Genomic DNA, 17,473 nt, shown 5'->3' on the forward strand with positions numbered 1-17,473 from the left:
GATGGTCATCTGTGAAGCGCTGCTAACAAAAGGATTACACAGCTCTTCTCCTAGCTATTAGCAAAGGGAAGTGTAATGCAGGATTTTAGGGCTCGAGTCTGGATGTGTGCATGCGTGTGTGCGTGCGCGTGTGTGTGTGTGTGTGTGTTATGTGTGTATCTGTTTGTGTGCGTGGTTTGTGTCTATGTGTGTAGGTCTGTGCGTGTGTGTGTATCGGTGTAAAACAAATTCACATTCTCCCAGAATCACACAATCAGGGTTTGGTATTTTATTCGTTTTTTTTCCTGTTATATTTAAAATGTTTTTTTTCTTACACATTTTCAAAAAAGCATATAATACCCACTTTCTAATCTTGACGTGATAAAAAACTAACCCATTTATAAAAGTTGAACACATCATAAAAAGTGAAGCCAGACACCCAAATGAAACCAGTATTTACACAACCCATTAAATTACAACATAAATTAGAAAGTATTTACATTCAGGAAAGACAATGGATAAAATCCTATGTTTGTTTTTCAATATCGAATTAAAAACACTTTTTTTTTTTCAAAAGAAAGGAATATTTACATTTACACAAACATTCTCACAACAGACATGCTGGAAGGATTGAATTGGCTTGTGGTTGTTGGATATTCGACATGGAAGTGTTCAGTACTAAGGGATACCTAACATGGTAGCACACCCAACATCTATGCAGTCTTACAAAGAGGTTTCATGATTAAGTAAAAATAAAAGTATTGCTATGCTTTATGAATCAAATAAACACTGAAAGGGCTCACATTCTTCTCTCCTTATATCATATCATGGCCGACAGTAAGAGGCAGACGATGTCATTAACTCCATAACTTTTATTAAAGCCTACAAAAGCGATGTCCGAGCAGACTCCCAATGACGACTCCCAATAACACTGGACCTGTTTCAGAGTCTTTGTATTTTTTTAAAGGAAAAAAAAAATGAGCAAAAACTAATCAGATTTTCATCTCTGGTTTTTTCCCATATAAAAGGAGTCTTTTTGGAAAATCCAGTGGGATCCGACCACTGCGGAAGACACACAGGAAATCAGTGGATTTGCCTCCAGACAGGGTGAGTAGTGGTGGGAGACGGGGGGAGAAGGGGGAGACGGGGGGGCGCATAGAGGAATTCACAGACATGGCCGACATGGTGACTCCTCTAAAGAAACGGTTTCCTCTAGGGAGAAGAAAGACAACGACAGAGTCTGCATTCTGTCTCTCTCTTCTCTCTCTTCTCTCTCTCTCTCTCTCTTTTTTCTCCCTCCTTTGGTCAACATAACCCATTCTTATGTCTGTGGCATCAGTGTCCCAGCCGCACAGCCACTGTTTTCCTCTTTCCTTGAATGTGTAAAGTCTGTGTATCTTTTTAGTTTTTCTTTTATGGTGGTTTGGGTTGGTTTAAACTCTAAACAGGAAGCAGGAAGTCCATGAACCATTCAGCACAGTCGCCTCACTAAAAGGACTCAGTTTAAACACGGCGTGAACTCAAAAGGATGACACTCCAATTCTTAATCAAAAGTCAAACAGCTGTTTTCATAAAACCACAAAGGACCAACCCAAAAAAATACTATACGGGGAACATGTTTTTTTTGTTTTTTCAATCGTCCAGACAGAGCAGGGAACAAGAAAGTAATAGGTAAGAGTAGATTTAATCTCCTCTTATTTCTTTTTTTCTGGGGGCAAGACAGCGAGAGACAGAGAGGGAGAAAGAGAGAGAGAGAGAGAGAGAGAGAGAGAGAGAGAGAGAGAGAGAGAGAGAGAGAGAGAGAGAGAGAGAGAGAGAGAGAGGATTCTCTTCGCCTGGAGGTTCTCTCATTTCCTGTGCTTCTCCATTTTGTCAGTGGATTTGCCGCCGCTGTCGGAGGATCCCTGGGTGTCGCTGCCGGAGCTCAGGTACATCTTGTCCACCTGCTTCAGGGCCTCGTTCAGGTAGTTCTGCAGCGAGGTCATGGCGGCGCAGATGGCGGGCGAGCCGAAGCCGTGGGTGATGAGGCTGAAGTGGGTCAGGCAGCCCTGGATGCCCGGCTCCAGGATGGGTGCGGGCCGAGAGTTGCCCAGTGGGGAGCGGTCCTGTGTCAGCAGGTCGGTGAACTCCTTGCATATCTGCCTGAAAGAGGAGGTCAAAACAACCCAGTGTGAGATTCCGACGCAGACTTTTGTGGATTCATGAAATCATGAATCCACAAAATAAGTTTCCAAAACATTAGAAGGTGAATTGGATTTTCCGATGGATCCAAAGCTTATCAATCTGCAAGTTTGCTTAATTATGGTGATCAATTATGTTTAGGTCTTTCTTTGTTGCTATGAGTAAAGACGCGGGTATTTTGTTTGTAGAGTTACTGAGAGCTGGAAACTTACTTGGCTGCCAGGAGCATATTTTTGCGAGAGTTGACTTCGTTGCGCTCCACATGAGGTCTGCCCAGATAATCAGCTATGGCTTTTGCCGGAAACTCCGTCTCACACACGTATCCAAAGTCTCTTGCTAGGTGAACAGCTTCACCTAATGAAGAAAACAACCGATGAGAATTGAGAACCAAAACAAAAGCCAAGAAAAGATAAATATACTTCTGCAAACTGTAAACTGCAAATTGTTTCTAGTACGACAATGAGTGTGGAACTGCACTGTGGAAGAAACTGGGGAACCGGAAAAAACAAATTAACGGATTGTGTCCGGATGTGTGAATGTATGAATGAACACAAGAATGAACTGAGATTATTAGACAGAACCAGACCATAAGCTAATAAGAGGTGAACCAAGTGTCTTGCAACAATGCAGACTAAATACAGATGTCATTCATTTGCATTACAACAGTACATAGCAAGGCTATTTTGATGTCCACCCACATGCACACACCAACCCCCACACACACGCACACACACAAACACATGCATGCATGCATGCACACACACACACACACACACACACACACACACACACACACACACACACACACACAAGCACACACACGCACATACACATACACACACACACACACACACACACACTCACGCACACCCACCCACAAACACACAAACACACGGCATTCATGCACATCAAGAGAAGCAGCAGAGCAACACACTTTAATCAGCTGTGCTCAACTTTCTAGCTCAAGGGAAAGTGGTGGTCGGTAGGGGGGTGGGGGGGGGGGGGGGTCTGCTTGTGAGATGAATATGTATCCCCCCCCCCTCCCCCCTTCTCCCCCCACAATCTGTGGTGCGACTTCACTTGCACGGTCATAATAGGCTTATGTGAATAAATGCAAAGGCCGCCCTCGGCGTCTGCGTGGCGTATTGATGGACGTGTGTGCATCACTGGCTGGACTGCAGCCGGCACAAGCTTTAAGGTCAGCCCAGCCTCTTGGCCAAGTCATACGCCAGATAACAAGCCTTAATACAGCTTTAAAGGTCTCTAAATAATACGGGCCCCCAGTCATTCTCCTGCTCAGAACCATCGGTCCGTTTTATGAAGATTAGACATGCAGAGGGGGAGAGAGAATATTCATGTTGAGCCCGAGGGCAGGTGGCCGTGATTAAAGGGATATTACCACCGAGCCGATGTGCAGTGGAGCTGTGACGTAGCTTCCCCCCCCCCCCCCCCCGCTGTTAGCAGCTAACAGACGCGGTGTTGCATCAAACGTCCCGCTGTATTGTGCCGTACTGTACGGACAACCCGGGACATATGCTATGAAGGAAGTCAAACGGGAGGCCCTTTTTAATCAAGTGACACACACACACACATTCCTCAGGTAGGCCGTATTATCCCGAAATGTTCATGTTCAAAACCTGGCATCGGTGCTAAGCAAAAAAACGTTATTTGCTCTAAGCTATTCCTCCTGGTAGGCCTTCCGCAGAGTAAAGTAATGCAGAATGCCCTACAGCGAGTCACACAGGATCATGCAAGCTCTGTCTACCATAGTCAAAGACAGAGGGAACCCAGCACCACGCCTTCAAAGTGCAGCCCGATCCATCATGATTCAAAACAACATGACTCACAGGAATCTCCATGGGTACAGCTGATACCAAAGGAACTTAAAGCCTAGTTCCCCATGCCCATTTAAGAGTGAATTATGATAACAAAAAAAGGTCCCTGCACACATGATGTTGGCCCGGTGCAACCACAGTGCAGTGGCGGGCGTCCCAACAAAAGAGAGCGGAGTGGTGGTTATCGTACCTTCTACTAGCGCAGTGAGCAGGGTCACGTTGGCCGCTTTCCTCCGGCCGGCTGGCAGGTTGAGGCCGATCTTGTCCAGCTTCTCCCTCAGAGAACGCCCACCGTTCTTTGACTTGGCCCTGCAGAGATGGAAGAAGAGGAGGAAGACAACATGTTGTTCAGTGATTGATCATGATCTAGATGGACAGACAGACAGACAGACAGGCAGAGAGATGGGTAGACAGACAGAGGGGTAGCACTGTAGAATAACTGCAACTTTTAAGCTTTTCATCATTTATAAAGCATTGTATATATGTAAATACTCAGTCGGAAGCATTTCATAATCGTTCAAAAAATGATTATTAAGATGAAGAGGAAATCGTTTATAAGATCACTTATAAAGCGTAAGCTGATGATTAACACACTATTTACGAGGTGTTAATAATCCTTAACAAACACTTGACAATGCTGCCATTCATGATTAGTTCACAGAGTTAGAAAGCATTAGTTCAGTATTTTGTGTGAGGTAATCTTAAGTGATGATTATCCGTACATTACGAAGCATTTATCATTTACATGTAACAGGAGAATTGATCAATTACTTAAAAAGCATCACAGTGGCATAGATAGACCTCAATTAAAGTGAGGTCTATCTATGCCACAGTAAGTGTATCATGATTTAAAAACTGTAAATGTGCCAGTTACCATTGCAGCAGTACCAGATAATTAGTAACAAGAAGTAAGTCGTGGTTAGTCCTCACTTTAGCACTAAAACACTAACACACAAATGCTTTCTAACTACCGTAACAAATCTGAATTGCAGCATTATTAAGTGTTTACAAAGCATTCTCAACACATTTTAAATAGTTTGTAAATAATCAACTTAAACTTTATCAATTATCACTGTCAAATGTTCGTATCAATCCTTTAAAACTGATTATTAAAAACGTATTAGTAGGAACAATGGTTTATAAATGAGAAATTCACTATTTACTACTAGTTTATTACTGCTGCAAAGTTGCAGCTTTTATAAAGTGCTACAGACAGGCAGATAGATAAATACATAGATAGAAAGATAGATACATAGATACACAGATACATAGTTTGTCAGTGCAGCTTCTGGCAGACAGATAGAGAGATAAAGGGAGTCCCTACCACTCCTAGCTATCAGTCCAATCTCCTGAGTGTATTGTGCTTAAAAACACTGGGGCAGAGCCTCACCCAGAGCCGTCATCCCTGATGGAACGTGCATTATACTTTTAAGAAACCATATAAATCTAATGCAAACAAACTCTTCGCCGCTGACACACACAGACACGCACAGACACACACACACACACACACACACACACACACACACACACATGATTGCACGCACACAAACATACTGGAACACTGGAAATCCCATCTTGCCAATTTGGTTTTCCGCATGACTGACAGACAGCTACCCCGCCCCGACCCCCCCTGTCGTCATGGTGGGGGACAGAGGGAGCATCTTTTGGGGGGGCCAAAACACATACACACACCCACACACACACACACACACACACACACACACACTAACACACACACTCACACCCTTTTCTCTTTCCCCCCTCTCTGCTACCCCCCACACCCCACTGTGATGACCTACATTAAAACTACCCCGATTTGTGTCAGTGTGTGTCAGTGTGTGTCAGTGTGTGTGTGTGTGTGTGTGTGTGTGTGTGTGTGTGTGTGTGTGTGTGTGTGTGTGTGTGTGTGTGTGTCAGTATATTTTTCAGAAGGAAACACAAGGGAAGTGTCAAACCTGCACTCCCAGCATAATTAGAACCTCTGAACAAAGCCAGAACACTAAGGATCGGAAAGCTACACAACCCCCCCCCCCCATAATCCCTCAACATGTTCACATACCCCGGCCCCCCAAGATCAACTGTTATGCTGCCGTGAGGACAGGCCAGCCTCAACAGACACCAAAACATAATGAAAGTACACAGCAGAAAAAAGCCCTGCTTTGCTTGATGCAGCGCTGCTTTGATGTAAACAAGCCATCCCAAAAGGATACAAGGAGAGACAAAATTGCAGACCACACAAAAGTACATCGCGAACCGCACAGACAAAAGTGATGAGCCAGAGAAGATAGACTACACTATGCTTTATGTGAAAAAGAGTTTACCCCAACTGCCTTGAAATAAAGTTTACAAAAGAGAAGAAGAATTTGTTTGCTTACCATTTAGTTCTGATCCCTAATATAACAGACTTTAAATCCAATTTGGACTATTAATTTACCATTAATAGTAACTTAATTACACTTCTAGCAAAGCCTATGTTGCTAGCAATGTTCCTTCAAATTACCGAACCAGTATTTGCCTTATTACTTTAGTAAATCTGTATCTACTACTACAGAACAATCATTGTCATTACAACCTCATATTGATACAACAACATCAAACCACCTAGGTTGGTCAAGAGAAAGAAAACATGTTTTTTAAGAACATTTGTTTGCAACGTGTTTCAGATTCAAGGGAAAAATAGATACGATGAACAACTGGCTGAAAGGATTCTGTCCAAGGACGGAGAGCTGAATGGCTCATCTAAGCCACACAACAACAACAACAACAACAACAACAACAACAACAACGACAACAGCAGCAACAGCAGATAAGTCAGTGAGTGAGAGAGGTTGAACTCTGACCTGCGCAGGACTCCCCCGAGCAGCGAGGCATTGAGGCACTCTGGGGGCGAGAGGCGGCGCTGGACCTCAGCCACGGTGACCTTGTACTTGGAGGTGGAGCTGAGCAGGGAGAGGCGGCCCGGCACGGAGCAAAACACCTCGGTGGGGTTGGACACCATGCCCAGCAGGGAGTCCTTCTGGAAGGGCAGACCCAGCGTGTTGCCTTTGGGCAGAGCAACGGGACCTGGAGAGATGTGGGAAAACAAAAGCGTTTAGGTGATTGACATCCCCAGGGTTCCCTTGAGTAGGTAGCAGTTCTATTAGTTTTATGACGGACAATCCATTCCTGACTATATTACTAACCGTGAAGTAAGTGAGCAAGTAATGGATCGTAGTTCCTGCGATGGGGAACGCAACGTGAAGAAGGAACGTTTTTTTTGTTCATTAAGAATAGCCTGACCAGAAGTTTCTGTTTCCATATTGTCCACTGGTGTTAACGTTGGTATTTGCTGCACAATTCTAACATTAGGAGCATCAGTAATTGTGGAGAAACAATAGTTATTTAGACTGCGACGCAACTGTGTCTGTGTTTCTTTAAAAAAAAAAAAAGAGTGGAAAAACTGTGTCCATCAATCTTTTGGAGATTTATGGTTACCCAGCAAAGAACTCCTGAAGTTTTAAGAGCTTAAATTCCATCGTTACACACACGCATCCACTCGATCAGACATGACGAAGACACACACATGCACAAACACATGCACACACACAAACTCAATTGCACGCACGCATACGCATGCAGACACACACACATACACACGCACACTCATTTGCACTCGTACACATGCACCCACAAACAAAAATCGCCACTATCTAATCAACAGCACAAAACCATGCTTTTTTTTAAATTACCTGATCCTTAAGCCCTATCTAATCATTCAATTAATTCAGTCATTCACCCCTGCTTTTCAGATCCCAGTGTCTATGTTGGTGCATGCATGCCTACATGTATGTGTTTTGTGTGTGTGTATGTGTGTGTGTGTGTGTGTGTGTGTAAACTCCCAGCATACACCGACAAGCTCACTTCACAAACAAACAACAACAACAACAGCGTACACTAGAACAACAGCAGCTGTCTTGGTCCTCACCCGCAAGAATGCCCCCCTGATAATATGTCCTCTGTAAGCGATCAAGGTTCCTGCCCCCTCGCAAGCCTAATACTGAGACAAAAATCACGCAAGCAAGGCAAATGACATGAGCAAGCAGTTGATATGCCCCACAACAAACCCGTCGTCTATGTATCCATGAGCTTATATCTATCAATCTATGTCTACATCTATCTCGTCATCTCAAAGTTTTCTTATGGACATTTCACATTTGCAGTTTTAATGACAAGACATTCACAGCGTATATTCCTCCAGCCCAGTTGAGTTCATGTCGTGACGGGATTGTTGACTAGTCCATGACATGCACAGCCCGATGCCACACCCCGCCAGAAGCTGGTTTTGCAACGTTGCAAACCATGCTTCCAGGAAAATGGCCATCTCGGCCGACCTTAGGATTAGCCAAAGCCTTTCCCCTTGCATTCATAGTCAGTGCAGTGAGACTGCTCCACATTCAAGGTCTTGTTGTCAGACCGGGGCCTTTCCTTTCAAACACCTTTGGCATAGACTCAGGATCAAGCTGAGCTTAGTTAAAGTGCATATAGTGGCTGTGCGATCAAGATATTTACTTATAGATAGAGTGTACATAAACCTCCTGGTAATTCCCCAAACACATACATGTTTGGAAGTTTAGTAAATGCAATCATAGAAATTAACTCACCTTTTTTAATTACTGTCTGGTCTGCCATTATAATACTGTGGTCATCTACATGCTGATAAAAACAAAACACAAGTATGATTTTGGAATTATTCGTAAGTTCACAATAACTGGCAAATATTATTTGTTAGACAACATTTGACTTATAATAATAATAATAATAATAATATATTTGTAACATATATATCTATGCAAACACAAAATGTATATATTTTTATTTACTCTTTTTTTTAGTCACTTTCTTTATCACTACGTCACGTTTCTACATTTTCTTATTAAAATAGCTCACCTGGACATCCTCTAGCCCATGGCCCATTTCGTGCATTCCCATGTTATCGCCAATCACCGAAGACTCCAGGCTGTGTACGTGTGCAGGCAGCAGCTCCGGCCGACGGAAACCTTCTCTCCTGATCCCCGAGGAACCGCCTTCCAGGCCCAGTATCTGACTGGCCAGACCGCTCCGGGGATGCGCTCCCAGGCCCTCCTGACTCTGCCGACCGGGCCACGACTGCTGCTGGTTCGACGACTGGGACTGGTGTATGGAGTTGATGTTGAACGGGTCGATGTGAGAATAAGGGTCGCTGGACTGTGGGTATGAGATGGGCTGGTAAGGTGGTGGGAAATACGGGGGCTGAAAGTCTGAGCCAGCCGAGTGTGAGAGTGAGGGGGACGGGCTGTACAGGTGCTGACTGACGGCTGGCAGGTGGGGCAGCCTCGGGTTGCCGTTGCTGCTGCCATCGTGTCTTTCCTGAAACAAGCGGAAGAGAAGAATGTGTGAAAAAAAAAAATACTTCAAATGTGTCGACGACATGGCTGGCACTGACCTACAGAAACTTTAAAATCGGACCCCTGTTCTTAACAGGCACAAATATTGACAATATAGGCCGAAACTTTTTAAATTAATATAATTAAATAAAATGATCAATAAATGAATATGATTGTTATTATTATTATTATTAGAATTAATCATTGTTATTATTATCATTATCATATTATTGTAATATTTATTATTATTATTATTATTATTATTATTATTATTATTATTATTATAATTTGTAGTATTAATATTGTTATTAATAGTAAAAATACCATTGATGTTGGTGCTGTCCTGAATTAAAAAGCTAAAGTAGACCTGGTCCTGTTCCTTAGTCTGTGGACACAAGAGAGAGGCCAAATCTCCTACAATTGCAGTTTGATTTTAGGCGCTGTCAAATCCTTGCAGGCTCTCGTCTCCACAACTCTACATTATAAACGGTGGATTTATATTATTTCCACTATTTTGGCTTAATTCCCAAACACATTCTTCGTACGAAACGAAGGCGAATCCATGCTTCTGGTTCGTTTTAAACGGTTGTTACAACATGTCATTCAGTAAGACGTGCATTTCTCATTCCCACCATCCAAACCTACCTCGCAGTCATCCTCATATTTCACGTTGTCTGCCAGTTTCCACAACATTGTTACTGACAGAAAAAAATGGCCTCAGTGAAACAAAAAGTATATATTTAATAAATATATATATCAGCGAGTTAATCCAAGAGCCCAACGAAACGCTTCCTGGAAATCATGAAAACGATCGAAGAAGAAGAATGACTGACGGGACGTCCGAAACAGGTCGTCTGTTGAGGCAGCTTACAGACATAAGTCTACTCAGGAACTAGGAGAGGAAAATAGTTGCTGTGTGAGCCCAGTATCTCCACCCGATAAGGTAGACGTGGTCGTGTACTGGATACGAGGTTCAGGCGTCCCCATATAAGAAGCTCGACTCCCTCTTTCGGACAAAGTCGTGATGTTCAGTCCGACGATCAAGACTCCAAGTCCTCCATGTACTCTGTGAGCCCTGGTGCAGCATGGGCAGAGGCTCCTACTGTAGCTATATTTATGGGGGCGTCACCACTCTGTGATGATGTCATTGAAAAATGAAAATGAAAAACCGTGTCGATTGGTTATCGCCTGACGAGCGGGCCAATAAAAGGCCTGTCCGCCTGCACGTCGGTGCGCGAGAGTCGACGCGTGCATTTATCTTGAGCGGAGACAGAGAAACATATAGGCATGCTGTCGTGAAAGGGGGTGAATAGCAGTTAGTACGATTTTATTATTGGTAATTTGAATCCAACTATTATTATTATTTTAAAGATGATTATTATTATTATATTGTATATTAATATTATTAACAATAATAACTTTTGCTATGGAGACTGACAAAAAAGCCTTTTGTGTATAGGCCTAAATAATGTCAAAAATGTATTATGATTTAGAAACCTCACAGAAATCCTTCTCTCTCTCTCTCTCTCTCTCTCTCTCTCTCTCTCTCTCTCTCTCTCTCTCTCTCTCTCTCTCTCATTATTTTCTCTCTCTAAAACATCACTCTTCCCCATCAGGCTTTATGAGGCCTAACATTTTTGGTTGGGCTTTCAAAGCAGGCTACTTTGAAGCTTTGAGATGCATCACAGAGTTGTAGCAAAAATATACCGGTTGAATTTTACATCAAAGCAAATAATAAATACGTAATTGGTTTATATAAGTTTAGTTGTAAGATTGGCAAATTGCCTGCCGAAGTGTATTTTAGGTCGATTCCTCTTTATGAAGAAAAATACAAGCCGTCTTCCTAAAGCCATTTTTAAATCATCTGATTGCAATATCTCACTGAATTGCCTGTACAGGCCCTGGCGTCTGAATGTAAAGGCCGTGGCATCTGAATGTACAGGCCCTGGTTTCTGAACGTATGCGTTTAGAGAGCGGGCCGTACCGGGGAACAGAGCAGCCTGTTGCATCCAGCAAAGATCTGGATGCAAAAGATCATCCGCTGGATGGGAACACGGGTTCGACTCCCTAATGCATGCCCTGCAACGAACAGACGCACTGGATTAGAGCAGGGTGCGCGTCCTTGCCCTGGTGTGAGTTGAAGCAGAAACAAAGGCCGGCTGATTAAATAATCTTTTAAGTTGGGAACTTGGGATGGCACAGGGGCCTGGGATGTAGAGCAGGTTAGGCACGCTTGGCCGCGTATTGATGTTCCTAACAGAGCTGAGGACTAACGCTTTGTGTCACTTCAATGACAATCAAGGACAGTGGCGTTTCGTTTAGCTGGTATATCGAATGAAACGGTGACATGCCAGGTCGAATGAAGAAAATACAAGTGATCTTAATGGTTGGGTCATGAATGCTAAAGCGTCAAATAACCAATAATGCATTGCAATCAATTTAAGAACCAATCAATAAGTTGAAGAAATAGAACTAGACTTATAATTAATCTGTGATGCGCTGAATGCACTTTTAATTTCGTATTAAAAGTAATGAAGAATCTGCTTTACTAAAATAATTATAGTTGAAGCTGCTTTATAGGCCTAACAAAAGGCCTAACCTGTAGTGTTGGGCAGAATATTTAATAGTTTTGAAGTTTATTCCGCAATGTTTGAAAAAAATGTAAGTGCCTGTCGCCGGCGTTCGTATTGATCTAATCCCTAACAATCGATAGATTATTATGTGATTAATAAATAACTTCCCGGAGGCGTTAGATAATAGTATGCAAGCCAATCGTTAGACTTATATTACATTGAAAAGTGTGAAGAACAAACGAACTCACCCTCCAGTCTATCCGCTCCAGTAAAGACATGTGAAAAGCTGCTGCTGCAGTAAATCCAGCGCGGCGCAACGAACGAGTGCAAACTGTGGAGTCTGGAGGTCGACGCTCCCTTCACCTGGTGGCTCCACGGCGCGCATGCGTCCTGGTGTGCAGCATAGGGCCCATACCTGAGACGTCAAAGGAGTTATATAGTAGCCTATAATGCGATAGGCCTACCCCACCCATTCCTCATTAAAATAAGAAAAGACACTAGGCTAGGGTCTTGCATGGGCAACATTTGAAAAGTTGTAGAATGAGAAAAAGTGCTATAGCCTACGAGTACATTTAATTTATATATATATTTATTTATTTTAATTTTATTTATTATTTTTTAAAAAAATTGTCTCTTTGATTTGTTATTGTCACGTATTTTTCTTTTTAGGGATCAATAGGCGGAAATCAGTTTGAATAGGTTTATCTAATATATGGTTTTCTTGGAAGAGATATTCAGGTTACAGTAAGACGTAAGCATTTAACAAGCCGAAACAATCTTAGTAATAAGGGAAGAAGCAGCACAAGGTGCAGTAATCCCACCCTCAGAGCTGCATGGCCCCGGGCAGACCAGGAGAATCTACTTTCAGAAGTCACCCGAGCTTTTTAGGTCTTAAATGACTGTTGTTATCTGATCTCCCAAATAGGCCTACTTAAGCTCAAACTAATGAACACATCAAAGTTTCTTTGCCATTCGTCTGAAAATGTTGCCTCCCTTTTATAAATTTGTGAAAATAAAACGTGGCCTCAATTCCGACCATCTTTCCCGAATTCCCAATGACGTGCCTACAGACCACATGCACAGCTTAGAAGAAAGAGGGGATTACATCGTTTCATAGGCCTAATATAAAGGCTGACATTTCTTCTAAGGTAATTTCAGATAGGTCTACATAGAAGAATAACATGCTTTTATAAATTTAGACAATCGTTTGGATGTTTAAGATCAAGGCCTCCAACCATGATGAGAATAGGGTTATCCAACGGCCTTTTCCAGGCCGTTGGGGCCGTTGGATACGGCCTACATTTCAACGTGTAATGATTGTATTTTTATTAGGGTGAATAATATAGGCCTACTAAATTGTAGGCCTATATATTTCCATCCGAAACTCTCCATCACTTGCCCCTATGATCCCATATCATATAATTTAACTAAATTGCCGCTAAATAAATCCCTGAGCTAACTTCCATAACTAAAGAGCTTTGATGACCTGCTGACATAAACCGCGTCATAGACTTCATAGACATTATTTTAAATAGGCCTCTTCACTTCACCTCGAATAAGCTTTTACAGAATACACTGCCCAATGCGGCCTAGTTCTATTTTTGTTTCGATAAAAACGGTTTATGAATTCAAATCCCTTGAGTTGTTAACATAAATAAAGGCCTAATGAAGCGGACTAATTCGATGCGAGTTATTCCAAAACCACCTTTGGCCGTTATAATAATCTACTGCTGACGAAAGGTTTGATCTGAAGCGCTCATAAAGGCTCTGCGGGGTTTTCGTCCTGTGCTCCAGTAAAGAGGTGATCAGCCATGAAACCAAGACTTTTAAAGAGTCACAGTGGTTTCCCGCAAATGGAATAGGCCTATAACGACATGGGCCTATACTGGCATGGTCCTATAACGAAATGGGCCTATAACGACATGCCCCCCCCCCCCGCCCCCGTGATCTATGCTAATGAGCAGAGCGACTCAAGAGCGTAGATGATCCTTAAAGGACCTTGCTCGGCCAATAAGGGAACTCACTCATATAACAGTTACGTCTATACGTTCTATACGTCTTGAAAATGCACCTCGTGTCTAGTGGCCTGAAGGGCCCCTTTTTAGTTCTTCGGCTTCTTGCATTAGGTCCTACGTTTGAGAAAGCCTATATGCACGTTCTTTTGCATATAGGAAATATTGAATAATACATACCGTGCACAAAATGTAGCATATAAAAACACAGAATGATAAAAAGGACAAAATGAACTGAAGGAAAAAACAAGATGTTAATTTATCTTTAGCCATGTTGATTGGATTATTTATGGTGTATGTAACTTTAATTTACTGTGTAACAGACAACTGTGCTCTGCAGCGAAATCGTCTCTGCTGCCACCTTCTGGCTGAATATATAAATAAATGATATCCTTTATTGTATGGGCATATCCAAGGCTATACGTATATTAATATATGCTTAATATGTAAACAAAAAAACCGAATGTAAACTATATGACATTACGATATAAATAACAAAAAAAAACAGTCTCACGCATCTATTCTGTCATGTAGTGTGTATATACACATTTGTTAAGAATATACGTATATGTAATTCACTTATATTAACTTTGTAGAAGCTGCCAACCCCTCTTAAACAAAGAGTGCCACATAGTCAGCGTTGCAGCGGTGTGAGGATTTCATTAATAGCGCTGTGGCTTTCAGCCAGAAGTGTCAGTTTCTTTCCCTGGGAGCCAGATGTGGAGAGCGGGTGGATCATGTCCTAGAGACTGCCAACTAAATACTCTTAATCAAAACCCGGAACACTAGCGCCAGGGGGGCTTGGCATATAAGCTTGCATACTTGGTTTTCTTATTTTTTGGCACAATTCTCCCCAGGCGGGCTGTTTTCTAAACTTGGGTACATCTTTCTAATTAAGTAATGGTTTATTTTCCTATTATTTTCCTACAACAGCAATTACTATCCTTTTTTAACCTCTATGGATTGTGTTTTTTCCCTGTGACTGGGCAGATGAATGAAACAGTAATACATAAAGGATAAAGAAACCCCAATACACTTTTTTTGTGAAAAGCAGTCTATTTATTTAGTTAGATTTGGTACTGAAATCTACAGATTGAAAACAGAAAAATCCCATATGTATACACATACATACAACCAACATGGCATCATGGTGGTTGATGCCAATACTCAAAGTAAACCTCAACTCAAACTCTGCGATTCCTCATTAAAATATGACATTTGAATTTGAAATTTTAAATATGTGACTTACCATGGTAAGTGACCAGTTTTGTATAAACAATTTGTATTATGGAAATAATTTGAAAGCATTCAAACAAATTCAAATATAAAAAGAAAGATAAAAAAGGATCCTTTAGGTGGAGCTGACAACCCCCCTCCAATAGGGGTCAGTAATGGACCAGTTCACAGCAGAGTAGTGTGTGTATGTATATGTTTGTGTATTTATATATATATATATATATATATATATATATATATATATATATATACACACACATTAACACCAACATCCTCAACTCTCAATGGGCCTTTGCCTTTACAACATGAAATAATAAAATAAAAAATAAATACTCTGTAAGAGAGTGTGTGTGTGTGTGTGTGTGTGTGTGTGTGTGTGTGTGTGTGTGTGTGTGTGTGTGTGTGTGTGTGTGTGTGTGTGTGTGTGTGTGTGTGTGTGTGTGTGTGTGTGTGTGTGTGTGTGTGTGTGTGTGTGTGTGAGAGAGAGAGAGAGTGTGCATGAGAGAGATTGTGTGTGTGTGTGTGTTGTGAAAAAAAATAAAAGAATCCCATAAAAAGACAAGAGAAACCCTCTATTTGCATTGTTTTTGTTCCTCTCCCTCCAGGTGGAGACCACTAGAAGTGATAGGGCGTGTGGGTGACCCAGTTGGAGGTCTGGTCCTTGGTGCGCTTGGCCGAGGTGTGGGTGGTGAAGAGGGACTTGAAGACCTCAGACTTCTCGCCCATCTCCTGGTAGGACCTCTTGGAGATGGAGGCGGCGGCGGCTTTGGCCCCCTTGGCGATGGAGGAGCCGCTGGATACGGAGGGCCCCGCTGCCACCTCTGGGGCCGGAACAGGGGCCGGAACAGGGGCTGTGAATAACTCCATTGGTTAGGTCTCCTTATACCTTGCCTTCACGGTTCGACTAACAAGTGGAACAAAGCATTGCTTGTGTTTGTTGTATTTTGATCCGTTGTAAGTGTGTGAAACGGAATGCACATGACCCAATGAAATACATGTGGGAACGTTTTGGTGTTTAGTATTAGTAATCATCAGTATCTAGCTAAACAACGAATTATCATGGTATTTTATCAGATGGGGTATAGTATTTATATCAACCCCATGACTGGTGTGCCTACAGTGTGGTTTAACCATGTGGTTTTCTGCTCAAATCTACAAGTGTCTTTTTTAAAGCACCCTGGGCACCAGTCTGACCATATGAAAAGCAAAACCTAAATAACTGAAGTGAAGAAAGTGAGCACCTTTGTGGACTCAAATAACCCCAATAATGTCATCTTAGGGAGACGGTAACAGTTGTCATGTAAACAGCCAGGTCAAGGTTTTTTCAATCTACTAATTTTGTTCCTTTGAGTGTTGACTTTGAGTGTTTGATCGATGGTATTGGCAAACCGACTTATCCCAGTAACAGGGGGTATATACATACACAGGGGTGCACATAACTGGTAGGCAAGTACGCATGCGTGCCCATAACGAGGGATGTGTAACGTCACTTGTGTCACTACGTTAGTTACGCTTTTGCGTAACTAACGGGAGGTCGAAAAAAATTGGAAAACAAAATACATTGAGCAGCTACTTAGGCGCTCGCCACCTGCAAAGAAAAGGCAAACGGAGCCGGAGCAGAAGAATAGTTTTAGTTTGAAAGTGGACTGTGGCGCCAAGATGTGGCGTAGCTCGAAACGAATGATAAGCGCACTGAAATGGGCGCTCATGTGCGCTGTGTGCCGCGCAGACACTGGAGAACTGTGCAAAATCAGCTCATCACAACGTTCGTTTTGTGAGATATTCAAACACTCCGTGGTACTGCTGCAGTTTGATAAAAGCAAAAAACACTGCTGTGCTTAAGAAGTTGTGTATTGAAACTGGGTACGTTTCATAAGAACAGATGTTACGTGTTATGGGGCTATGTGTGGGGTGCGTACCAAACACCATCAAAAAAGTTATGTGCACCCCTGTACATACATATAGAAATCAATTGCATATACGTCAAACTTGAAAATCCAAACCAGTTCATGTCATGGCATATCTGGGGTTAACTAACTTAGGGGTGGGAATCGAGAACCGGTTCCTTCTCAGAACCGGTTCCAACTAACCAATTCCATCGGAATTGTACACCTCCAACGTTATCGATTCTTCTTAACGATCCCTGCACGATGTTTTCTGGTTTTCTTGTCAAGTGCCATGTGTTCAAAAGCCTGCGTACGAGTCAAGCGCTCTAATCACGCGAATAATATATCCTGATTCGAAAATGGATA

General features: G+C 42.3%; 1 protein-coding gene across 2 annotated transcripts; it reads right to left on the reverse strand.

Annotated features, from left to right (window-relative positions):
* Nucleotides 1-1,826: 1,826 nt before the first annotated feature.
* Nucleotides 1,827-10,093, reverse strand: LOC311375771 (transcription factor AP-2 gamma-like; the record flags this gene model as incomplete). 2 transcript variants are annotated; one of them, XM_084490831.1, is made up of 8 exons in its annotated part: nt 1,827-2,121; nt 2,373-2,514; nt 4,186-4,304; nt 6,839-7,061; nt 7,963-8,034; nt 8,639-8,690; nt 8,925-9,383; nt 10,046-10,093. In XM_084490831.1, the coding sequence occupies 8 exons, from the start codon at nt 10,091-10,093 to the stop codon at nt 1,827-1,829; spliced, it is 1,410 nt and encodes a 469-aa protein (XP_084346957.1). The 2 variants fall into 2 exon arrangements, with proteins under 2 accessions (XP_084346957.1, XP_084346958.1); XM_084490832.1 differs by lacking the exon at nt 7,963-8,034.
* Between the last annotated feature and the right edge of the window lie 7,380 nt (nt 10,094-17,473).

Source organism: Micromesistius poutassou, assembly GCF_964030765.1.
Source record: "Micromesistius poutassou genome assembly, contig: SCAFFOLD_5165, whole genome shotgun sequence".
In the NCBI taxonomy this organism is placed as follows: Eukaryota; Metazoa; Chordata; class Actinopteri; order Gadiformes; family Gadidae; genus Micromesistius; species Micromesistius poutassou.